The following is a 27,348-nucleotide window of genomic DNA, read 5'->3' on the forward strand; positions in this document are numbered from 1 at the left end:
GAACTGCTGACTGATACACTAATGAAGAAGAATTTTGTCAAGAACACTTGCAACTGAGTAGGTTGAAATATCATTGAAAAATCAATGAGCGCCTTCCTCAGACCCTCTGGGCTGGGAAGATGGACGGCCAGCACACTGAATCTGCTTATCAGTCTTCATTTCCCAAGAGGCTGACTTTGACCTCAAAAGCCTTTTTTACTGTAGCATGCTTAGGGTTTTAATAGCCATGGTGACAAAATGGCCACCAGCTCACAGCAGAGAGATCTTGAACAATCCCAGTCAGCTCAGCTTTCCAGGGGGCCTAGAGCCATGGCTAAAATTAATTCATCATGTTCAACTCATCTTTCACCTCACCTTCTCTCCTCACCATCCCATTGTGTAGAGACAGCAGCCAGATACTTTATAAGGCACATTTGTCAGTGCCTGGGTGATCGCTCTAGGCTGATCTTTCTTTCATTTCTTTCTCTGGTTCCTTAGCCTTTCTATTTTCAGGTTCAAACAAAGACATTTCTTTTGAGTTCTATCTCCTAGAAATAAGTGCTATAAGATGCCAATTGCTATAGAACTATTCCCATTTTGGATCTTTACTGATTCACAAAGAACCAATGCTACATGCTCTGTGCCCAGCTGGGTTCTAAATATTTCACAGTGGGATGTTTCCGTGGAGCCACAGAAAATCCTATAAATGCCCATGAGAAGATTTGAGAGTTCATTCCTTCATCCTGCTGCTCAGTTCAACCATTCACACCCAGTGGGCAAGAACAATTTTTGGAGAGTGTGTCCTCAGGATGAGATAAGTAAAGTGACTATTTTTAGGAGCTACTCTATACTTCTTCACTGTTTAAATATTGACAATAGATGAATAATAGCCAGACAGTTCCTCTTTATGACTCTGCTAACTCTGGAAAGTACCCTCCTGGTAGTAAGGAAGGTGGATTCAATAACCTAGAGAAAATCTACAACTGGAGTACCAAAGAGGAAGAATGAACATCAGAGAACTAGCAAAATAGGAAGAAGTATAAATCAAGGCAAAAGCATCTGATATAGCCCCAAAATATTAAAATAATAATTGTCAATGGAGAAAAAGACAGAATGTTAGAAAGTCTTCCCCTCCCTTTACAGTATAGCATGGTTGCAATTTAAATTACCTATAGGAAAAAGAATCCAGTATTTCAGTGGTCAGGGCATTTCAAGGTCTTACTCTGAAGACTTAACTGATGAAACAAAGTTCTTAACTCATCAGTTGACTCCAAGACCCTTATTGATAACTGCTATGCTACATACACTGTCCTATAATAATAACAACTATTATTACTAAATAACAGTGACAGGTGATAATCATAGTTTTCAGGAGAAAGCAATGCCATTAAAGAAAGGTTCATTCTGTTTTGAAAACATACAGGAAGCAACCTGTAATTTGGAACTAAAGATACCAAGAGACAGGTGTAAGCAAAGGTCACTGGTTTTCTTACATATCTGCAGCTTTAAAAAAAATCAGGCCATTCAAATCTTCCCTCTCCCTCTCTGTGCTGGCAGCAAATTCATCCTTTCTCTATTGGCTGGGGGCAAGTGGTTAACATCAATTTAGAAATCTTTGAAATTCCTAATAGAAACACAACAAACCCTACAGCAGCAATTTTAGGGCCAATGATAATATGCATGGAGAAAGATTGATTTTTCCCTATGAGAAAATGAACAGCTTTTAAGATCTCAGACTATTTGGATCCCTCTTACCTTACCACCACCACCAATATCCCCTAGCGGGGGAGGGGGTAAGCAAGAAGTGAGTCTATTAGTGTCTAGTGTATTTTGGATGATAATAAGAATTTATAGTAACTGCTAACACTTCTGGCTTCTTCCAAGTGCTCAAAGATAATGTCGTGAGGTCATTCTAGTGCTTTAATCTAAGAAATACAAACAGACCCCCAGGGCTGGCTGGTTTGGGAAATTGAAACAACAGATGAATAGATAGGTAGGGATTTTTGATTCCATACCATGGGGCCATGTTACCACAATTCTTAAAACAGATACAGAGACCGGATATTACAGAAGAACTCAAGAGCAGCAATACTGTTGCTCTTAAAGAAAAATTAATGGTGACTTAAGGCAATAAAATACACTCACAGCCTTTAAGCCATTCAAAAATCTTGAGCCACAAAAAGACAAATTTACCCTGAATATTTCTTTTGAGCATGGTAATTATTAGGTAAATGGTTCTTTAGACTTACTCGGCCCATCTTATTGTTAGGAAAGTGGGAAGAAAACAGTAAGTGTAGGGAATTTGAAGGATAGGGTGGAGAGTTATACATTGTATCCATATTAGTGAGAAATGCAGTATTCGGAGCTATGTTTTTGCATCCACCCATCCATCAGATGACAAGGCAAATGAGCATCCCTTGCCTAGTATTTTTCCTTCTCTTTCTGGCACTTCTATCATCAGGGGCCAGGACTCTTTTCTTAGGGGAAGGGAGAGATGAAAGGCAAAACGAGGGGATTATTTGAATGATCACTTTATAAAAAGACAACCTTTTCTCCTCTTGCCCTTGTTTTAGCCATCTGGCTCTGGGAGTTTGCTGCCTCCTGCTCCCATGACTGGGAAATTCAAACAGAAGATTAACACCTCTCTCTCTCTCTCTCTCTCTCTCTCTCTCTCTCTCTCTCTCTCTCTCTCTCTCTCTCTCTCTCATTTTACTGAAGTTCAAGACAGACTTAATATAGGTGTTAGAAAAATGATTGGCAAAGTCAACAATTAAAACAAAATTCCCCCATTGGGCTTTCTCTCATAGTACCCTTAATATTCATGAATTCTCACTTGGTAAACCTCTTTGTATAGCCACTCTACTGCTCCTTGCCAGCTGTACCTTTTATCATATCTGACTAAATAGCACTACTCAGGCTAGATCTCAACTTGGTTATCCTGTAGGTCTCAGCAGTCGCTCACAATAAAGATGTACATTGTCCACCACCATTCATCATTCGCAGTACTCTGAAAAACCTACATTGATTATCTTTGGTATGAACCAGCCAGGCAGTATTGGTGAAAGATTGGTTTTTAAAAAAGGTTTAGTGCATCGTTAGTAAGTCTCCAGGAGCTCCTTATCCTGATCAAATCTTAAGAAGAAAAAAAAAAAGTAAGCATGTATACTTCACTCAAGTGTTCCTTGAACTGATGACAGCCATGAGAAAAGTTATTATGCAGTAGAGTAGGAGAGTGAAAGACAGCATGGTCACTGAGAATACAACATGTACCTGTAGGATAATGTTCATTCACCGGCCAGTTGTCCACCTGGAGTGTGGCATTGCCTCCGTTCCTGGTGAAACGCACCACGTGGTATTTGCCGTCATTAACAGGGGTTCTCTCCTCTTTGATGGAGATATCAACGGTGCCAATATTGAAGACAACTCCAATTTTCCCCTGTTCCTGTAATAAAGAAACACAAAAGGCATAGTTATCACTGACCACAAGGTTTTCTCTCTTTCAAGTCAATCCTCCAACTAGCAATAAACCTGTAGGTGCCCAGAGGGAGCTGTCTGTATGAAGTTAATAATAGTATCCTATATTTCTCCATGGGCTTTCATCCTGAACATAAAAACCCATGGTATAAAGCCACCCAAATTGCTCTCACAGGCTACACGGTGCAGGTTACATCATTCAATTGCCCTCCACGGATACCGAGGCTGGAAAGATAGAGCTATTTAACAATGAGGCAGTGACACTGCCAAGTTCATTTCAGTGAGAAGAATGGGGCCTGTTTTCTAAGAGAAGCTAATAAGACATTGGGCCCTACATCATTTCATAATTCAGTTTAGGGCTGAAGAGAGGCTTACGAGCCTGCCTTTAAATTTTCAGATAAAGGGAGAAGGCTCTGGAATGGTTAGGAGCCAATGCCACAGAAACAGATATTACAGACCAAGTCTGGACAATATTTTCTGTATATCCAAGTGAAATTTATTTTCAGTAAAAGGTAGGCAAAGTGAGCTAGTTTTCAGATGAAATGACTGCCATCTTCCCAGTACGTGTGGTCATGTGACCCAGGTGAATCCAAAGAGAGATATAATAATAAGGTTGCATGGGACATAGCAGAAAAGAATTGGGAGAAAAATCACAATGAATTTGAGAAGAGTAATGAATGAAAAGGATGAAGAAGGAGCTTGTGACAAGATCATAAACCTCTTAGGAAATAAACCTGGAAACACAGAACCATGAACAGTAATCTATTCAAACACTCTTTCCTCTAATAATTGGTTATGACTAAAAGATTGGAACTAGTATTCATAGTGAAACAAAAGTGACCTTCCTGATCAGATGTAATCAGCTTCTCTTAACTTCTTAGAATGATAACACAGCTTTCTAGAGTATTGGTAGGGATGAGTTGAGAGAGAAGGGAGATATTGTCCTACATTTCTCTAGTTGTCTGACTTATTAGCAGTAAGTTGGGTACTTCATTAAAAAAAAATCAGTTAAGCCAGGCACTGGTAGCTCATGCCTGTAATCCTAGCTACTCAGGAGGCTGAGATCCTAGGATCATGCTTTAAAGCCAGCCCAGGCAGGAATATCTGTGAGACTCTTACCTCCAATTAACCACCAGAAAACTGGAAGTGATGCTGTGGCTCAAATGGTAGAACACTCACCTTCAGCTGAAGAGCTCAGGGATAGCACCCAGGCCCAAAGTTCAAGCCCCACAACCGACAAAAAAAATACCTCCCCCCCCCAAAAAAAATAAGTTGTTAGACGAAAAGGGTGACATTGGTCAAGATGCATTGTACTCAAGCTATGATACATTCAGTTGACATCCCTTTGTACAAGTAATTACAGGTAATTAAATAATAAATAGAAAATAAAATGTTCAGTTGTAATTCTGGCATTTTACAGGAAAGAGTCACAGTATTGTTCACTAGATTTTGTGATCCACTCTTTACTTATACAAGAAATAGGAGAAGGAGATGAACATGAAGGAAGATGGGAAAAGGAAGAAGAATATGGCCTTTTTAAAAGTAAAATCAGAACTCCTGTAACGTATGATTCCATTGTCTCAGACATAGTGAATTGTTCATTCATTCATGCAATAGCAGGAACAATGTTTCTTAAGCACCCAATATACTTAAAGTCAGAAAATTAAAATGTCTTGTGGAATGGGCACTGATTTCCATTCAGTTTAGAAGTTTATTTTTTGCTTAGTTTCCCAGAGTATATGATCTCCTCCTTGCCTACTATTTGTCCTTTAGTAGGTAAATCCATCTTGTACCCAATTAAAAATGGACAAGTGCCTAAGAGTCCTGATCTTAGAAAGGAGGGTTATAGATTGATCAACAGATAATGTCAGCATTTAAGGTTGAAAAGGATGGATATACTTATGCCCTTTATTCCCTGACAGACAGGTAGGCAACAAACACTGATATCTTAATTTGCTATGCTTCTTCTCTGGAAAAATAAGACCCAAATCCCTCCCCAAATGGTAACCAACACATTCATGATTCTTAAATCTCTGTTTATTGGGACCACTAGGTTCTCAAATTTGTTTTGTTTCCTCTCTAAATCTTCATATGAAACCAAGTTCCTAGCATGAAAACATGATGCATGGATAAATGGATCTGATTATCAGTTCTAATTTGTACATTTCATAACCATAATTAATAATATTATGAACCATCTTATAAACCTTCCCCTTCATTCTCCTGGAATTCAGAAATGGCAACATGATTTTTTCTCAGAGAATTAGCATTCATTTATAAGGGTGTAAATGGGTGCAGAGTGGGGAGGGGGAATGTGGGTGTTTTTACCCACAAGGCTATAATAGCCTGAGTCATAACTCCCTTTGCAGAATGAAAGGCCTGGAGAAGTTACAAAACCATGACTGCAGACACCATTATTCCTCTGCCTATCCCACAAATGTGGGCTGGTTATTGCACCACTGTTCTTCAATAAGAAACCACTCCGTAAATCCTGGATGCGTGGAAAGGACTGCTGGTGATTCAATTCACCTCTGAGTCACTAATTAATCATGGATGGAGAACAGTTTTAGGGGGAGACTGGAGACTTTAAACTCAAGTTCTGCAGCTTTCAGCCCCAGCAGTGGCCAAGTACAGTTCTGGCTCGGTGAGTTGGCTGATCAGCAAGATACAGTCTTGAGCAGATTTTTCTGCAAGATCCATAATAGATTCAGGAAAAGAAAAGATTTAATCTCTGCCAGAATAAATATTTGGTCCTTATCTAAGGTGCCACACATTTGCCAACATAATCACAGTTTCAGAGAGATCTTCTTAATCCTGTTAGCTTACTTCCACAACTCAGGGGAGCCCCTTACCCACATGTCTCACTTCACTTCTTATGGCGGTAAATGTGGCTAGGCTGTGGTCTCTTTATTCACAGTAATAAGATTTCATTACTCTAACCTCCTTGTCATTTGTCATGGGACCACAGTGGCATTAAAATCTGTGGCTAACTGCTTTGTTTCAGTTCATTGTAAGTCAGGGAAGCCTTATAGCAAATACCCATAGAGTTGCCCAGGCTCGAAGCTCTGATGTTCAGCTGCCATGAAAATAAACCCAGCTGGGTCATGTGTCTATAGAAAAGGAGATGTGAAGGATAAGGAGCATTAGCTTTGGAGCCAACCTCAATTGACCATGGGCGAGTTATTTAACTACTCTGAATCCACTTATCAATAACACAAGGTATCAACTTTACGTAGTTCAAAAGGCTGTAAGGATGAAATAATATAACTTGTTTGATGAATGTGGCAGAATTTTATGAGGAACAATACATCATAAGAATAGAAGAGATGCATGAAATCAGAGGAGACCAGCCAATTGTTCACTCATAAATAACAATCTCTGATTGCTGGAAAAATTAATTGGCTCAATAGAATAAATTTGGCTTTTAGTAGAATACAATAGAAATATCACTCTGGCTCCCAAAATTGTATAGACTTAGTCAGGCTATTTAACTTCTGATTTTTATCCTATAAAAGGCTGCATAAAGTGAAAAAGACTCAAATTGCTACCTTTGAAGTACATGATGAGGCCTTGCCACACGGTTCTACATACTTCTGAAACTCAATACGTGCCATCTTTCTTTCCTCTCATTAGGGTAATTCAAAGTAGCGGTGTGACCTAGGGTTGGCTTCGTTTGGGAGACAATGTCATTGAGATATGTTGTGAGAGTAAGTTAAATGTTAGCAAACAGAATATACTACAATTTTACAGGGTTGATGTCCTGTTTGGTAGTTGCTACCTTTCCACTCTCCCTAATGCCTTTTACAAAGACAAGAAAGGAGTAGCTACAGATACAACATGGCTATAAATTTTAAAGACTCCACACCCATTAATATGAATGTTGCTACTAGACAATCATCTCAATTCATAGTCTTCTATGATATTAAAAACAAAGATAAGGCCAGTGCCAGTGGCTTATGTCTGTAATCCTGGCTACTCAGGAGGCTGAGGTCTGAGGATTGCAGTTCAAACCTGGACATGAAAGTCTATGACACTTTTATCTCCAAAAAACTACCAAAATAAAACAAACAAAACTGGAAGTGGAGTTTGTGGCTCTAGTGGTAGAACACTAGCTTTGAGCAAAAAAAAGTTCAAGGATAGTGCTCAGGCCCTTAGTTCAAACCCCAGAACTGGTACACACCCACACCCACACACCCACACCCACACACCCACACCCACCCACCCACACACACACACACACACACACACACACACACACACACACACACACACACACACACACACACACACACACACACGGGGTAAATCAGAAGAAATCATCAACAATTCTCAAGTGTATTCAGAGAAAACATAATATTTTGACTGAATGGTCTAGGAACAGCTGTCTTCCAATACCCAATACTACTTCATCAGTAGCAGCTATTTATGAGCCCACCTGGTTCTTCAAATTAGTCTAGCTCCAGCTTTTAGATCCATAATCAACCACATTATAGTTATCATTGCTTACAGTGACCCATGAGATGCTACAAACACCCAAGTTCAGCTTTAGAAGCAGAAATACACAGGAATGCAAGAAAGATACTCAGAGATAAAGATTCTCCTAAGGGTTGTCTCTTCATTTATCCCAGAGTGCCCCTATGGAAGCAGAATGCACCATCAGCTCATTCCGAAAATTGCAAAAGAAAGAAAGAAAAAGAAAGAAAGAAAGAAAGAAAGAAAGAAAGAAAGAAAGAAAGAAAGAAAGAAAGAAAGAAAGAAAGAAAGAAAGAAAGAAAGAAAGAAAGAAAGAAAAGAAAGAAAGGAAGGAAGGAAGGGAGGAAGGGAGGGAGGGAGGGAGGGAAGGGAGGGAGGGAGGGAAGGGAGGGAGGGAGGGAAGGGAAGGGAAGGGAAGGAAAGGGAAGGAAAGGAAAGGAAAGGAAAGGAAAGGAAGCAAGCAAGCTGCATCATCAATTTTGGGCTCCCACAGAGTACATTAGTTAAGTACTAGATAATACGATGAAAGCAAAATATGCATGATACCTCCCATGGCATACTCCATCGCAAGGCCATTGAGGTCCATTTCAAATATGGCCTTATACTATATAAAGTCATTAATGGTGCTGTTTGCCACATTTTTCTACTTCTCACCATCATGGGCTTATAGCACAAAGAAAATTTCTAGTTCTTTTTTTATGGTTTGTATATGAACCTATGGGTGCATTTCATATACAAAACCATAAATAGCTTTGCTATGTTGAATGCTTGGTCCCAGCTCTAATTTCAAGAGGAAGGGTCTAAGTGAAGAAAATTGGCCCCTGGGGCAGACCCTTGGGAGCATTTTGTCCCTGGCCTCTTCTAGCTTTCTTCCTCTGGTTCCTGCTGCCGGGATACAAACTACTTTGCTCCACTATAACTTCCCTACCATGATGGTTTGACACCTCTGCCATCACCATAGGAATAAATTTATTCACTTGTTCATTGATTTAAGAAACAGTTAACCAGGCTCCTGTTGTGATGTATAGATTTTAAAGATCCACAGTTGGGTGAGATAAAATTTATACACACACACACACACACACACACACACACACACACACACACACACATACACACACACACACACACACACACGCACACGCACACAGGTTTCAGGTGACAGCTAGCAAGGCAGTACTCACTGAAATCCAGCATAGACTAATATATCTTAATAATATATCCCAACAAGGTCTTGCTTTTCCCCCTCAGACATCTACCACATTTGTAAGGGACTGGTCAATAGCACTGTAGAAGATCTTGAGCCCTGTGCTCACATTTATAATACCTTAGGAAACACATTCCTAATTCAAAATGAGAAACCACATTTGATTCATCTACAGCCTCACACATCTAACACACATGCTTACAAAGAGAGGGCCTGCAAGTAGAAACATCAATACCATGAGGGGTCTTGTTAGAAATACAAATGCTCAGGTCTTGGGCCAGATCCTCCTGGGTTGGGGGATTTCCCCTTACATTCAGGTCTTGATTCCCTGTCTTCTTACACTGACACATGAAGTTTAATGTATTCTCCACCAAAAATACAAACTTTCTGTATGGTCTGTATGCATGCCTACAACGTACACACACACAAATGCACATTTACATTACCGGTGTGTCTACTTGTGCACATGCATGAATTTTTACAACATCTGATCTAAAATTGCAGGGTAGCCCCCAGTACACCAGGTGGGTGAGAAACACATGTTGAGAACCACTCTGATTCTGCTTTTACCCTAGGCATTGATTAAATGTCCATTTTGTTGACATAACTGCAATGCAAGCTCACACCAACAGAAAATGGCAGGCCTAATGGTTTGCATGCCCTGCTCTGTTTCCTCTGTTTGATCGTGGTTACTCCTTTCCCCACTAACTCATTGCTGTGTTACCTAACAAAATCTCCTAGTACGCCTCCCCTGGTACAATAATATTAAGTAATATACCCAATTCCTACTATCTTTTGACCTTTTATTTCAAACTGAGTAATTTAAGTTATTTTCCACAAAGATGCATGATCAGCACTGAATGGCTGTACAGGGAAACAGTCCTCTCTTAAAAGTAAATATTCCAGGCCAACTAGTAGCTGCCCTATAAAACAAAGACAGCAAACAGACAGTAACCCCCAAGACCTGTTCTCTGGTTGTAAAGAACCCTTTAGTGATTCTCTATGGTACTTAACCATTTACACAACTTCCAAGTAACAGGCTGTGTTTACATTACAGCCTTGGGGTGAACAGGTCTCTATGACTAAGAAACATTAATGAGTAACTATTGAATTAATAAGTACAACATTCTTAGCTATACTTCCAAAGACGAATTCCCAGTCTAAACTGCACAGTATTCCCTGGATGAAAAATAAACTTCATATACATATTTCATAACTGATAGATTCATCACAGGGGGCCCTCAGAAAATACAACGTTGATTGTGATAATGTTTAGGGATGTTTGATGGAGGGTTATGCAAATTTGCTGTAGGCAAATTGACTTGGAGTAGAAACCAACCAACTATGAGGTAAACTGAAATGTTTCCAGCTTTGTAAATAAAGTCTTATTGGGCCTGAACTACACTCATTCATTTATGCATTTCCTTTGTCTGTTTTTGTATTGCAACAATAGAGATGAACAGCTACAACAGAGAGTATGTGGCCTTTCATATATTTGATCTCTGACTTTCTACAATAGAAGGAAGTTTTTCTGATCCCTGTTGTTGAATCTTGAACAATTTAAAGCTACCTATTTAGGCAGGGAGGGGAAGGGGATTCCTGGGGCTTGAAATCAATCAGGACCTAGGCGCTGCCCCTTAGCTTTGTTGCTGAAGGGTAATGCTCTGCCATTTGATACACAGCTCCACTTCTTGGTTTTTGGTGGCTAAATGGAGATAAGAATGTTATGGACTTTACTGCCCAAGCTGGCTTCAAACTATGATCCTCAGCTTTCAGCCTCCTAAATAGCTAATTCCAGATGTGAGCCACTGGAGTCTTGGCTACTTGGGTTTTTTTAATTTTTATTTTTAACTTATGACCAATAGCTTATGTTCAAGGGCTCAGAATAACTCAAATAGTGGGAAGGTCAAATGGAAAGGCTGCATCATACCTACTCATTGAACTATTATATATGGCTTTGGAGTGACTCAGTTACCCCCTTTTCTAAATTGTATTCTCATGAATAACTATAGAACATGCTTGGAATGTACCATTCTGAGATCAGTAGGGACTGACTAGAATTGTCAAAGGTCTCTTCCAGTCCCTCTCAGAACAGGATGTTTTTCAACACGGTTGCCCACTGAATCATGTCATATTGCCTCTGGGGTACAAAAACCTAGTTTGGACTGCTTTTTAGGGCCCCATACTTTTACAGAGATAGATTGCAACCATCCTGGACAGCTTCCCTAAGCCCTAGAGGATGGTCACCATGAATCTCGGGCTACTATTACCACTATCAGCCTGTCTATAAGTAGTAAATCCACTTTGTGTGCCTCAGCATGCAGATGTGATGGGGAGGTTGGTGATCTATCTCACTGAGCTCATTAGCAAGCAGAGCAGAGTGACTCTGCCCCGCAACTGTGATCTGGCGAATAGGGCACATTTATAACAAAAGAAGACAAGATTCACAAAATCCCATCCAATTAAGTGGGAATGAATCTATCTTAGATTCCCACTGAGGGTGGTCTAGATACTAAAACCAACTCACCACTGAAGGCAGTCACCTACAGATACAGAGAAATTAATTAGAGTCTTCTGGCAAAAGACAATAGTAGCTAGTAATAGTCTGGTAATGAAGGAGACGGGATGAGGCGAAGTTGTAAGTTATTAAACTTATAATGATAGGACATTTCTTTCTGAAAACTTCTCTAATTCTGTGGAAGTAAATCAGGTACATGTTGAAGGCATAGGACACTAAGAGAAGCCCAATCACTCTGATGCTAGGATTTCAGTTTACTGTATTTGATGAAATGGGAGAGGAGAATAGCATTCCAGCCCAAAGACTATTTCAGTCTCTAGGGCCCCCGTGCAACTGGAAGACATTTGAGCCACCTGCATGATAAATGGTGATTAACTGAACTCTCTTAAGTTTACCTGCAAGGGGAATCTTCTGGAGATGAACACACTGAAATAGGAGTTCAGTTTTCCCTTTCCTAGGTATTATAAACAATATGTCCAGGAGATTCTCATATATCAGCCTATCTGCACACAGGGACTCAGGTGTGTGTGTGTGTGTGTGTGTGTGTGTGTGTGTGTGTGTGTGTGTGTGTGTGTGTGTGTGTTGGCCTGGAGATAGTGTGGCAGCTCCATATTTCATCCAGGTGATATTTTATAGTCTTCTGCTTTGTCAACGTTCTCTCTCTTGGATCAGATCAGCATTTGTAATTCAAAAGGCTGATTCTCACTGGGCCTCCGGCCACCAGTGCAAGAGCGCGAGACAGAGATGGGAAAGTATGATTTAAACAGCTCCAGAGCATCAGGAGAAGGCAGGCCTGCTGAACGCCACGGGAGCATCAAAGCCTCTGCAAGCAAGCCAGAGTGCTCTGGACACCAAGCAGAAGCATGAAAGGGAAAGTGCTTTCCCTGCCACCATGATGAGATTAGTGACAGTGACTCACACCAGACATGAGAGAACATGTCACAGGGAGCTGGCTCGGACTTTGGGGGGAAAGAGAAAGTCTGCCATTCCAGCCTGGAGAACGACTTCACACATGTGTTCTTTTGATAGAATCATTGGGAAACCCAGCTGCTGATGTTAATTTACTTGAATGGCAATTTCCTTACTAAGTTCTGAGTTTTAGCCAAATAGAGAAAATGCCTCTGGGATAGCAGGATAGGTTCCATCCCCTGCTGCGGTATGTGTCGTAAGCCCTTGGGGACCTGCCATGGTATTAAATCCACAATTATCCAGGGAGTCTATACTGCATTCATATGTACTATAAGAAGCATTTTTTGGGGGGGGGATTCAGTCATGGGACTTGAACTCAAGGCTTGGACGCTGTCCCTGAGCTTTTCTGCTCAAGGCTAGCACTCTACCACTTTGAGCCACAGCGCCACTTCCAGTTTTCCGGTGGTTAATTGGAGATAAGAGTCTCACGGACTTTCCTGCCTGGTGGGAGCCACCAATATCTGACTGCTATGGCAGTTATAAAGGGCATAGATTTTTTTGTTTGGTTGCTATTTTATGAATACATGCCAATCTGATTCATTGACATGTTAAATAATATAATCCATGAGGCTACACACAGTGTATGGTGTATGGTGCCCATGCAAGTGTTTTTGTATGTATGTAACTACTTAAAGAAGATATCATTCATATCCATAAGCTAGTTCCCCTGTCCCTCTTCTTTCCTCTGAGATAAAGAGATGAAGACTCAAGAGAATTTCTTTCTTTCTCTGTCCATCAAAAGGAACACACAGTCCACCTCAAATCTAGACCTTGATAGTCTCAGGATAGTCAATGGAATCTTAATGCCCTATGTCTACAGAAATCATCTGAGGAATATTACTTTATTACAGAGACAACTCACACAAACTGTGGATTCCAGAGTGAATCTATCTGTAGAGTGCTCTAAATAGAACTTGCATAAAATCTAAGGAATAAGATTGGTTATTAGGGATCACTAATTTAGGAATAACCCAAAGATAGAGCAGGTTTCCTAGGTTTGGCCTAGTCTTAAAACTGAATGGGGTACCCTTTTCCATCTGGAAAAAAAAATTTCTCTGAAGGCAATCTATCATTCCTCAGCACACCTACTTATGTATCAATGGATGAAAACAATCCTATGTGCATGGTTGTCAAGAGCCATCTTTGATTAATCACTATCCTAGCTAGCCACGATCACTCCAGTATCTATTGAACAATGAAATCACTTGCACCAGGTTATTTCCATCTTTCCCCACATTTTATCATGAGACTTGTGAGGGATAATAAATGCCCTTTGGTAGACTTAGTTTCATAAACATTCAGCTGACACCCGAAATGGTAAAAGTAACGTTGCATTCCTCTGAATGCAACACTATATAGCACAGAGTAAAATATTTCCACTTCCCACTTTGAGGAAGCTTATTAGAAACTAGGATTTCATGGACTTTCCTGCCCAGGCTGTTTTTGAACATCCATCCTTAGATCTCAGCTGCCTGAGTAGCTAGGATTACAGGTATGAGCTACCTGGTGCCCAGCTTGTTCTAGTTTTGTTTTGGGGGATGTGCTTTTGTAAACATGAACCATGTCCATCTCTCAGGGGACCTCAGCTGTAACTTTATTTTGCATAGTCTACTGAATCATCCTCAGGATAATTGCCACAGGCCTACACTTCTTGAGGAGAATTTCTGTGGTCCTGGAGTGAGACCCTCCACCCACTCTGCTCATTTAATTTGTGCTAGATACAAATTAAAGTCCTACAGATGGATATCAGTTAATTGAGCCATTTGATCACCATTAAACATAACCTTAACTTTTAAAATACCAAAGAAGCCAAACACAGAAAGTTACTTTTATTGCTCTGGTACTTCTTTACCCTTAAATGCAGTGATTCCTGATCAGTCTAAGGCTTGACCTCTGCCCTTGAGGAAGCTAATCTTCATGAAAAAGTCTTTAAAAAAACATTGCTGTAAGTCCTGGGCACTGGTGGCTCATGCCTGTAATCCTAGCTACTCAGGAGGCTAAGATCTGGGGATGTGGTTTGAAGCCAGCATGGGCAGAAAGGTCCCCATGAGACTCTAATCTCCAATGAACTACTCAAAAAAGCCAGATATGGCAGATGTGGCTCAAGTGGTAGAAAGCTAATGTGGAGCACAAAGAAGCGTAGGGACCACACCCAGGCCCTGAGGTCAAGCCCCAAGACTGGCAGAAGACAAAACAAAACACCATAAGTGGACTGCACTACATCCACCTTCATTCTAATCTGTGATGACTGACTTGCCAAATTGGGGCCTTTTCACATAGACTTTGTTATATCCACTCAGAAGTATTTTAATTTCCCTAACTCAGTGTTGTATGAGTGAGAGTCAAGTCTATTGATCATATCCTCTGGATAGGCCATTTTGGTAAGCATAATAGAAGTGAGATAAATACATCAGGCATTGTTCAGCCCTCCAGGGTACACACTACTTAGATTAGTTAAAAAAGGCAACCAACCGATTGGAACCAGAAGACTGTATATAGGTTGCAAATGTTTACAGAGAAAAGATCCTAGGGCAAGTCATAAATATCCTAGGCATAGTTTACTTATCTTCAAGACAAGGATTTATCACTGAGCTTATTGGGTGATGATGAAGAGTTATGAAATGATGCTCATGGCAGCCATTTAAAAAAATACAGATCACCAAAGAAAATCACTACAAAGTAGATGAGCACAAAAGACATTGGGACATGGGTCTCAACATGGAGAATAAAAGTAAAGAACATCCTCAAACTATGTTACCAAATACATATTCAGCTAATCCTTGATACATTGCTCAAGTGATTCATTATGTCCCTCGCAGGACAGAAACTTCTACCTTCTTTGGGAAGGGAGCCAGGCCAGTGGTAGATAAATGTATGATTACAAAAGTGGTATGCATTGGTTTTTTGTTTCTCCTTAACCCAAATTTATGTTTATAAATGTATAATTATATTTGGAGTTGAGGGCTTTGAAGGGAAATTAAATCATGAGGGTAAAGAACCATAATTGAATAGGAACACTGATAAGTGGAAATCCTAGAGAAATGGCCCTTGTTTCCATACGTAGTAAGGACGCAGTAAGAAGGTAGGCATTCACCCACCAGGAAATACCCGCTTTACAGAAAGCAGCATGGGTTTCTCAGTTTTCATAACTACGTGAAACAGATGTTCACTGTGATGTCTCCTATTCTACCATATTCAGTGTTAGAATAAACCAGTGCAGAGAAAGAATTTTTAAGGTTTATAAACTAAATCTGAGAGACGACTTCCTCTCTTTCCCACAGGGCCCCCCCCATTCCCTTGGCAAATATTCATTCAGTGATAGTACATTTATGGGATTTAGAAACTATAGATACAAAATAAATACAAATAAAAGCCTTTATTTCCCAAGTGTACCCATGGACTCTCTTGCTTTCTGCTGTAGGCATCTCTCTTTAAGGAGAAGACCTCTAGCTTTCAGAAGGGCAATAGCTTGTGATGCACTGACTCCTCTGGCCTGGGGCTCAGAGGTCATCTGAAAGACAAAAGCTCAATGATGCTAGAGCACCCAGGTTCCAGAAGTTAGGAGTTATCTTCCTGTTGCTATGAGTTATACCCATGCAAGAGCACAGAGACAGTGATGATGGAGGCAAGAAAGGAACATTTAAAGCAGAAGGAAGAAGTGAATAAAAATGCAGACAGTGAATTGATCGAGTAGGACTAAACCTAGTCACCATGTTTTCACCTGAAACACTAGCCTGGTCTTCACACAGACATACATCGTTTGCCACTCTGTATTGGCTTTAAAGAACTCCATTGGTCTAGAGATGAATGTCTTCAAAAGCCAACTGTAAGTATAGACATGTTTCCTTCATACACAGCATGATGTACTCAGAGGGTAATGGCTGATGAGCCATGGTATCTCTGCTCACTGATACCAGGCTTGCCCAAAGAATTTACAGATGTAAGTATTGAGGACATGTATTGCCTAGGCACCCATGGCTTGACTCCCAAGGGCAGAAGAAGGAGAAGGAGATGTGTCCATCACAGAGAGGCCAATGATCAAATGTACTGAATCTAGAAGGCATAACTCTTGCAAAAATAATGAACAGTAACTACTTTTTCCAGGAGATATGTATCAGTTGTGCTGTATAAAACAGAATTTGCAAATTAGAGCTGGTAGACTTATTCAGGTCTTTAGATATATTTTATTATTAAAGGGAGAGAGATGAGACATGTGAAATAATTTTCAATATTTAAAAACCAGAATCTTTCTCCTGAACAATTGATGCTTTGGGATTGTTTGCATTTGCATTTTTTTTTTTTAGTTTTTGTTTTGGAAGCAGAGTCTCATTATACACAGCATAGGTTGGCTTCAACCTCAAGATGTCCTTTTTCAACCTCTCAGAGTGAGATTACAGTTGTATGCCACTATTCCCAAAAAGAATATTTTTAAAACAGGGTAAAATTTCACATCACAAGGTTACCAATTCTGTAGTGCAATTGGCCAGACCTGACTAGAAGAGAAAGATACACAAGCAGTCATATTTCTACAGCTCCCGCCCTACCAAACTGCTTATCAGAGGCAAAGGCTAAGTGTTGTCTCTCATTTATCATTAAGTTCTCCCCCTTCAATTTTTTGTATATTAGAAGGAATGGAAATAGTTTTATGACCCTATGAGGGACAGTTTCTTCAAACCACAATAAAAACTAGACCAAAAGAGTCATAGGAATAAAATATATTTTTTCTTATATTCCATTGCATTTTAATAACTATACTATCTGTTTTTAACTCTTGTAGATTTTTTTCTTCTTTAAAAACATTGCTGGTAATGGGTTTTGAACTTATAGGCTCTACCTTGCTCAGTAAAGATGGAAGCTCATGGACTTTTCTACCTGGGTTTGTATGAACCATGATTTTTCAGAATCACAGCCTTTTGAGTAGTTAGGATTATTGTCATGAGATAGAAACATACATACTCATATACACACATGTATATACATATACATTATACATGTATATATATATATGTATGTGTGTATGTGTATGTGTGTATGTGTATGTGTATGTGTATATATACCTTTGGTGTAGATAACAGTCTGAGGCTTTTGAGTAAAACAGGTCTGGCTTTAACTCTATCACTTCTCATATATCCTCTCTGTCTCCTTTTTCTCCTCTTCAATGTTAGGAAAATATTATCTACTATAAAAGCTTGTTATGAGGATAAAACACTATAGGCAGCCACCTAGCACATAATAAAAGATGTTCAAGGAGTTTTGGTTCTCTTCTCCTTTGAAGAGTTAGGATGAATTAAGCAGACTGTATCCTCAAATCACACCTGCATCTAAAGTGCCTGCCAAGATGTAATGACCCAAATGCTGCTCCAGAGAGACGGCTCAGCTCAAGGTTTGAAAGTATGTTTCACAGACTGAAGCTCAACAACAAAATCTATCACTGTTAGGCAACCTCATAAGAAGGCCTACATTTAAATAAATTTCCTTCCTTCCCTGAAGTACAGTATTGGCCTGGCCTTCAACTTGACTTACGCATAGCAACAGAAAATATACACTTATCCAACAACAATAAGATTAATAAGTGCCAGTAAAGATACTGAGAATAAAACCCATTAATTAAAATCTTTGTGACAACAGACTATCCAATGCAAAAAGGCACCTATAATTTATATGAACATACACTTTTCATTCTCTGAGTTCATCTAGCTGTATGGCTATAACCATCAAGGAGAATTTAATGTAGGCCACTGCTCTAGAACTACTGTGTAATTTTGAGCAGATACTGATATGAAAAAAATTATTTTTGTTATATAAAAGACTGTCAAATAAATAAGAAAGTGGTCATTGCAATATAAGAGTTAGGAAACCAAAATTGCTACTCTAACACATTGAGGTTTAAGTGGGCCAATGAATCATAGCCCTCTCCATTCTGAATTTCAAGCCAGTTGAGAAATAGACACAGAATAAAAGGTCAGCAAATTCCACGCAGCTTTCAGAGCTGCATAGAGAATGGATCTGGGACAAGACTTAGACCAAGCCACAGATTCATCTTCTTTCTCCTCCTTCCAGACCGGGGCTTGTCCCTTACCAATTGCCTCCAAAAGAGCAAACCAACCCAGCACAGAGAGAAGCATTATAGGAACAGAACAGGTTAGAGAAAATTAACAAATGTCAAATTAATAGTTTAAATTCAGGTAACAGCAGCTTCTCATTGGTGGGCATATCATGACTTTCTAACATATCAGAAGCCCAACTGAGTCCTCTCCAGACAATCTTACTCTCACAGCAGGGCTGGGAGAGCAAACTCTCAGGCAGCTAAAGAAAATCTGTTGCTAGACACTGAGTATACTTATGAGAATCTCAAAATGCCCATTCTGTGGTCATCTAAGTCCTTGCTAAACAAAAACTATAGGGACTAATTGCTGGCCTTAGTAACACAGACTTATGTCTTAATGGTTTTGGACACTAAGGATGGAAGAAAAAATATTAGAGCTAGGAATGTTAAATATGACTCCTAAGCAAAAGGCATTGTTGGAATCCTAATTGATACGATTTCAGTGGGCCTGTAGAGTTTTTCTTGTACTGTAAACTTCTGCCTCCTTCCTTGAGGGGTGTAGAAATCTGCTTTGCTGTCATTTATGTCAAGGTACCAGAAAGGACTCCTCAGTGCAGCCCAATGATGCTGTCAAACACCATTCCCAATGGATGCATATAATTACCATATTTCCTGTGATGGCCTAGGCAATAATGATACTACTGAGTCTAATGAAAGTAAAGTGCAGGTGTCATTTTGGAAATGTGACTGGCTCAGGTAGAGTTGCCTGTCAGCTGTCTCTGGCCAAGCGATACAACCAGCAATTTAGTTAACAAACTGAGACATCATAGAAATCAGTGCTCTTAACAGGCTTCTTTGAGTCACTGGGGTTTTACAGCCTGTCTTACATATCTTGAATATCTTGTAAAGTGGTGGGAGGAGGAGGAGGTCCCAGAAGAGCTGAAAAGACAAGACATAGAAAGGGGGAATAAAGTGCCAAGAGTTGTTGAATTCTACAGCGGAATCTGGACTATAAATACAAAAATCCACCCAAATTATACTTTGGTGCAAATCAAAGTATATAAGTTTTTTACCATAAAAATACCGTACAGAGGGTTACAGTTACATGAGCAAGGTAATGAGTACACTTCCTATCAAGCATTGTTACTTCTTCCTCCTTTATTTTTTCCCTAACATCCTTTCCTCTCACCTCCACAACTATACTGCACACTCTTCCCTCCTCCCCCTCGCCTAAATTGTAAAGTTCGTTTTTCAACATAATGTCTTGTACATCTTATTGTCACAATGGGTCAACCTGTATCTCTATTTAAACAATTTGTTTTTTCCCTTCCCCTCCCCAAATTAGAGAAGTGTATATACAAGAATCAGGGCACTGACATCAAATACAGTGAAAATGGGTTATACCATGGGGGAGGAACATATAAAGCAACAAAAAATCACATGGTACAGTATAAATACATTAGAAACAATAGCAAGAAAGAAAAGACCACTTGTGTCTCTCTCTATCCTGAGCAAATTTCACATTCTTCAGCTTGGTATCCCAGATCACCATCAGCATGTACTGGTGAACTTTGTGCCCCATCCAAAATTAGTGATTCATTTAGCCCTTCATACGGAAAGAATATAGTAAGCACCTTTTTGTATAAGATATCATTCTAGGCACCGATAACAAGATGAACAGAATCATTTCTTCTTTACAAAAACTCCTTATGCTGACAATCAGTTCTGGGAATGAATAATATGCAAGTTTCAAGGAGAGGAAAATTGAGCTCATTTCTAAGAGACTATTCAAAGAAAAAACAGAATATTGGAAATTCCCCCACAGTAGGAGAAACTTCAGAAAACAAAATACTTTTAAGAACAGTAAAAATTAAAATATGGTAGAAGACCGGGCATTGGTGGCTCATGCATGTAACCCTTAGCTACTCAGGAGACTGAGACCTGAGGATTGAAATTCAAAGCTAGACTGATCAAAAAAGTCTGTGATAACCCTGCTCTCCAATTAACATGAAAAAGGCAAAAAACATGGAGATGTGGCTAGGTGGTAGAGTACCAGCTTTGAGGAAAGAAGCCAAGTGAGAGTTTGAGTTCAAGCACCAATACTGACGCACGTGCATACACACGCACGTGTGGGCGTGCACACACACAAACACACACACATATTAGAAGATCTAGTTTTAGGTTATGAGAAGACTTTATTGTTACATTGGGATTGAAAGCCCTGAAAAAGCCCAGCCTATAGATGGATACAAAGGAGATGATCTAATCTTCTTACTATAATATCAATATAAAGTGTCTTGCATTTCTAAGCAACTTGGGATTTGGAATTCAGAAGAGCTGGGTTTAACCCTGGGCCGATTCATACGTGAGTCAATTAGCACTCTGAGTATCAATTTTCTTATTTTAAAAATGGTTATAAAACCATCTTGCTTATGTACTGCATATAGTAATTATGAGGCCCAACTGAGATAATATATGCATAGAATTGGCCAGCAAATTGTAATGCAAACTACCTATATCAGAAGATCATTAGGTGCTCTAAAATAATTGTTGACTTGATTTTGAAATGTGCATGGGCTGTTTCTTCCTCCAGCTTTTACTTTGATAATTTTTAAAAGGCTGTTTTCACCCACTTTAAAACCTTCAATAGAAGCAAGAAATGCTTCATTTCATACTTATCCATTTCTTTTATCAGAGAAAATCAAAGTGCACTTTGGAAATCATCTCATTAATCTCTTAGAGGGAGGTAAGTAAAGGGACACATATTTTCACAGTTGTACATGAATCTTGGCTTCACAAATAGAAAAGACTAAGATAAACTTCCCTAAGTCACATGGTGAATAAAAGGCAGAGCCAAAAATAGACTCAGCATCTATTTATCCAATTCTCTGCTCTCTCCATTTTATGCATCCAAAACATTTTTCAAAGGCTTCCAAGGACAAAGCTGTCCCCACCCCAGCTCTAAAAATCAGTCATTCTCTGACCTTTATAGCCTATACTTCTTCATCTAAACTTCAGCTGAACACAATGCTTGGCAAACACAATTTTAGTGATAAGTAAAAATAATCATTCCTATTCAATATTAATGGAAAAAATATCCAGCCTAGTATCTATATCACACTTGATGAAAAAGCATACTTTCTTTTGTGTTTCAAGAGGAGAATTAAGCTAATATAAATCTCAAAGGTGATTGTCTCAAAATATCAGAGTTGAGTATAATTGGAGTAAACACTTAAACTGATTCTTATTGATGGTTCTCAGAATTAATTATTCCATCAATCCATAAAGTTAAGTCAGACTCATAGTAGGTACAAAATGGTACCAGCTTATGAAAGTATAACAGTAGGACAGAAAACAGGGTCCTAGTAATTTCACTATTAAGTTGATGAGATAAGATTGTCAAAAATAGAAAGCAATGCCAGACATCAGTGATTTACACCTATAATCCTAGGTACTCAGGGGCCTGAAATCTGAGGATCATGGTTTGAAGTGGGCCCTAGCAAGAAAATTCATGAGGCTCTTATCTCCAATTTACCATTAAAAACACTGGAAGTAGAGCTGGCAGTGGCTCAAATGGAAGAGTAGTAGCCTTGAGAACTAAAACTCAAGGATAGCACCCAGGCCTAGAGTTCAAGCCCCAGGAACAACGTAAGTAATTAACTAAATAAATGTAGAAAGCAGATAAGGTAGCTAGTGAAACAAACCAACTTCGATAGAATTTCAGTGGAAATCACTATTCTTTAGGGAAATCAGGGAGAACTTCATGAAAGGGGTGAGGCCATAGGCAGCTTCATGAAGGATATCTCAGATTTCAACCAGGGAAGAAGTAAAAAGATGGTGAAAGAAACAAAAGTCTTAGTGGGCCTAGCATTTTAATAGGAATGACTAAGAGGCATAAGAAGTCTGATCAACATTTGAGTTTGGCTAGATTACAGTATGTACCCATACATACTGTACAAAGTCAGGATGAGTTTGGATGGATGAAAGGTAGATTGAGAACAAATCATGGTTAGGCTTTGAATATTGTTCTAATAACACCCTTGTTGTTGATACTGAGAAAGAAATTGAGTGAAATGAAGAATACGCTTCACATATTTAAGAATGTCCTGAGCTTCTGGAGAGAGGCAGAGGAGGGGAACACATCACAGATGAAGGAAAGATGATGTAACAGATAGCATGAGATCCTCAGAGACAAGAATGAGCAGAAAGTCGAGGGCCCAGGAAGACCCAATTGTGGACAAGACATCCAGGTGCAAATTCATTCTCTAAGGAACAATGGTACCTTCTCTCAATGTGATAAGGGCACCATGATTTGAAATATGACTATAAGATTATTTCTCAGAGACATTGAATATTGAATTGAGGTTCAACTAGGGTCTTCATGGTTCCTACCAAATATGTGACAAGGAGTATGGCAGTATGTTCTTCATCCTCATAACAAAGAGCAATATGAGCTTACATGAATAGCACACCACTAAATGGCTTTAGAAGATAGACCATAAAATGGCAGGCTATGTTAGCTAACAAAGAATTTGATTCTGCTGCCAGAGTCTTCTATTCATAGGACACATATTACTATTTTTTTAAATGATGTATAATGAAAACACTTATTACCTGCCTGACCTTTATGACCACTTCACTTTATGACATCTGGGCTTTAAAATCTAAGAGGAGGTACAATGCTAGTTTAGTTTCATGGAAAATAGTCACTAAACTAATAGCCATTATCTAATCTCATTATCTTGAGAATATGTTTACTAGATAGGAAGGTCAGAAGAACGGTTATGGATAGAAAGTAAGAATCACCACCAAGTATCTAATGGGTCCTTAGTGGGGTCTCTGATGCTACAAAGGAGTGGTGTCTTAGATTACACATTCAGATACTCTAGGAGAGTTTATAGAGGGGGCACTAAACAAATGAGCTGATCTTTCATGGTTGGCCATAGGACTATATTGTTAACAACTACTTGATCAATATTTGTATCCATAACTTGGGTAAAAACAGAAAAGCATAGCATACTAATATAGGAAAGAGGACTATATTGAACACTGAATTATAAATGTTATACAACTAGTAAAGCAGAATAAAAGTCAAAGATAAAACTAGATTGACTTAAATAGTTGCATAAATGCATTAGGATAATTCTGTAAAAAAAAAATTGGGGAAGAAAGCTGGAGGTATTCCATATCTAGAGCACAGTAAAATCTAGATGTGGGATAGTAGGTCTATAAAATTTTCTTTGTAACCTGGTAACTAACTAACAGACACCCGTTTCTTGGAGACAAGAACAATGTCTCTCTGCTCTGCAGGAGTTAGGCTGAGCACTGAACAGCCTGTTTCTGTCCGTTATTCTGCTTTAATAAAGTCATCAATAGGTTTTCAGTGTTTTCCCAGTATGAGAAGACAAAATTTCCCTTCTCATGGTGATCAGTCATGAACATGATCTATTTATTTGGTCCATGGGATAGGAGTGGGTGTGAGCTATGTAGAGACTTCAAATATGTTTCCACTCAGTGCAATGCCTTTTATTGTTGCAGGGGTACCGTGAAACATACATTTCCTGCTCCACTGCTGATTCTTCAGCTTAAACCCCAGAATAAACATCCATGGAGAGGATCTGAACCTAATCACAGCCTGGAAACAATATGAGCCTAAACCAGATACACCAGGCTGAGCCCAGTTAAGAATAAGCAAACATTTAAAAACTACATGCCTGTCAATCTGGGAATAAATGTGTTCTATGGCAAGCCACTGTATTTCAGTATAGTTTATTGTGCTGCCTTGTTACACCATGTCTGATTGGTGCACTCGTTTTCATAAACAAAAAAATTCTAAAACTCGTGAAGGTTGATACTAAGTTTTGAAGCTGGGACCCCAATGCAAGATGACTTCATAGTTTTCTGTCTGTATATATGAAAGAAAAAGGTATCAAATTACTCTCTTTCTTTGTCTTCTAATGTAAGAATTTGCACTGGAAAATCTGGGGTGCTGCAATCTAGCAGTATCTTATCTGATTGTCTACCTCTTTCTCACTACTATTAAAACCATTTCTTTTGCTTCAAAACCAGTGGAAGTGTCTTCTAGAAATGCCATGAACATGGAAGAGCTCTTTCCACCTGAGACCACTAGCCTCTTCACTACTAAATTAGTGATCAGAATTGTTTACTTCCACTACCATGGTAAATGAAGTCTGTTCTCTGCCTCTCTTAAGAAAGGGTGGATTATATCAAGTAGAATAAAAGCTTCAAAATGCTTCCCATGTTTGAAATGAAGCTAAGACGAAATTTTTGAAGAAGATATATGACTGTGTGTGCATGTGTGTGTGTGCACACGCACATGTGTGTACATGCAGTCGGTATGTATAATTCAACTTCCTAACAAGTCAAAAAAGAACTCATTTTGTTTATGAAAGTTGAAATCAATGGAGATACTTTCAGTGTTACACTAATGACTTTGCAAAGTACTTATTGGTAATTCATACAGTAATGGAACTAAGAAATATTGAAAACTTATGCGAAATGAGCAGTAGCCTAAAAGATGATGAAAAATACATGGCTTTCACTTCACAGGGATTCAGTAACATTTCCTGGTAGTGGTTAAGTCACTGCAAACATGAGGAATAGGAAGACTATACACATGGCTCATTTGGGAGCAACAGTTTACTGCTGATGTAGATATGGATTTCTTTGCCCATATCCAAATCCAAAAGGCAAAACTTAAAATCAGATGTCATAGAGTTGTTGAAAATACCTATGTAGAACCCTTCATTCATTCAAAACTGCAACAATACTCCGCCAGAGTGTTGCTCTGTAGCAGTTTTTAGGAAGGTCTGATCACTCCATTAAAAGCAAAAACATCTACCCTGCATGATAACTATTGTTATTTATTTCAAAACCCAACAGAAAAGCAATTTGCCATGTATTAAAATGAACTTGCACTTCCTAGATTATGGAAATCCTCCACTTATTGTGTTCTTTTCTTTCAACTCCAAGAAATTTCACTAGAGGAACAACAAAATGAATAACCCAATAATATTCCTGTGTAGATTACTGCACCGCTGTGAATGTCCAGTCACTGCACATAGCAAAACTATCACTTGAAAGTCCCTGAAGAACCTAATTCATTCATTTTTCCTTGAGAAGGAGGAAGGATTTATTATCTGAAATGGATGCCAAAACATAGCAGTCTCCATTCAAGGTCATACCCAAACGAACAACACTTGATTTCCTGGCTGCAAATGCTCTTTCCTTAGCCACCCATAAAGAATATTCATGACCTCAGCTACTTCAGGTTACCTAAACTATCTTCAGCAGAAAGCCACTTGCAATTTGATACAAGAAGTTAGTCCTAGATTCCTTTTCTTCCTATAGCAGAAACAAGTCCATATGCTGGTCAAGAATGATACTACTATGTGCACTGCTCGTATCCTTCATTTCTCCCCTTCATCCTTTGACTGAGTTTAATAATCATGACAAAAACATAATGACAGTCTTTAAAAACATTAATTGATCTATATATATATATAATTAATTGATATATATTTAAACCATTCCATGCAAAAACCAAAGCTACCTTAGCTCTTAACTCATGACTATTCATAAAGAGAAATAATCATTATTGAGCTGGGTACCACTGGCTTATGTCTATAATCGCAGCTACTGAGGAGACTGAGACCTGAAGGCCTCAGTTCAAAGCCAGCCTGGACAGAAAAATCCTCCAGATTCTTGTCTCCAATGAACCAGCAAAAAAAGCCTTAAGTGGGGATGTGGCTCAATTGGTAGAAGTTGAGCCTTAAGCCCAGGACAGGAAACAAATGTCATAATTGATAATCTAGCTAATATCTCTTTAAATTTTGCCTTGATAAAATGTCTCTCAGCACTTCAAATGCCCTTCTACTTCTAATGTGTGCACACATGTCTCTTGGTAGGGTTGAGGAGGGGCGGGGGTGGTGTACAAATAGAAGAGTATGCACTTGAAAGAGCCTATGAAATGAATCCATATTCCAGGAAGGTGAGAGAAGAGCCAGCAATGGTCAAGTTACCGCCTTTCTTGTTTCTCCTGGGCAATTCACTTCTGTCCAAATAACTCGTGATTAATGCGCAAGCGGAGATATTTCACATTTCCTCCTTAAGATCATTCTGACAGCTCACCAGCTGTTTGCCTGCTATTTTTTGCCACGGTGGCATGGATAGACCACAGAGCTTCTCTGTTACTCCGCCAGCGTCTACACTGCCTGCTGTCCAACGCTCAGAGTCTGCTTCCCAGCCTGAGCTCTACCATCCTGTCCCTTACCCACTCACCTTGTACAACACTGACTTTAAGAGTCATCAGTACATAGGAGGAGACTTAGAGGGAAGTGGTAACTGAGATGAAGCCATGAAAAATAGGTAGTTTAGAAATAGGCTTTCATTCCAAGATCCATTCAGGGAACAATGCATGCAGGTATGCGTTGCAAAACTTGAAAGCACTGTCATATAACACCGAAAAAACATAGAAATCAGACACATTTTGTACTTTGAATTTCCATTCTCTTCTCCAGCTAGATAACCCTCTGTGTCATCAGCAGACTGACTCTTGGGCAAAAATGGTTGATTGATTTAATCTTACCGTTAGCCAATGAATTTAAGAGACTGGAAGGAAACCACATAACAACTTGGAAAAGAGGGTAGAGACAAAATGCC

General features: G+C 39.2%; 1 protein-coding gene across 32 annotated transcripts in view; it reads right to left on the reverse strand.

The window, feature by feature from the left end:
• Positions 1-27,348, reverse strand: part of Nrxn3 (neurexin 3) — a 1,574,539-nt gene that overhangs the window by 175,098 nt on the left and 1,372,093 nt on the right. For all 32 annotated transcript variants that reach the window (XR_011373379.1, XR_011373377.1, XM_070028703.1 and 29 more), the window contains one exon: positions 3,250-3,421. Coding sequence is in view for 30 of the 32 variants with exons in the window: in XM_070028703.1 (XP_069884804.1) it covers positions 3,250-3,421 (172 nt within the window). In the remaining 2 variants the exon portion in view is untranslated. The remainder of the gene's footprint in view (positions 1-3,249; positions 3,422-27,348) is intronic.

The sequence above is a fragment of the Dipodomys merriami genome, unplaced genomic scaffold (genome assembly GCF_024711535.1).
Source record: "Dipodomys merriami isolate MVZ:Mamm:240054 unplaced genomic scaffold, mDipMer1.0.p SCAF_1, whole genome shotgun sequence".
NCBI lineage: Eukaryota > Metazoa > Chordata > Mammalia > Rodentia > Heteromyidae > Dipodomys > Dipodomys merriami.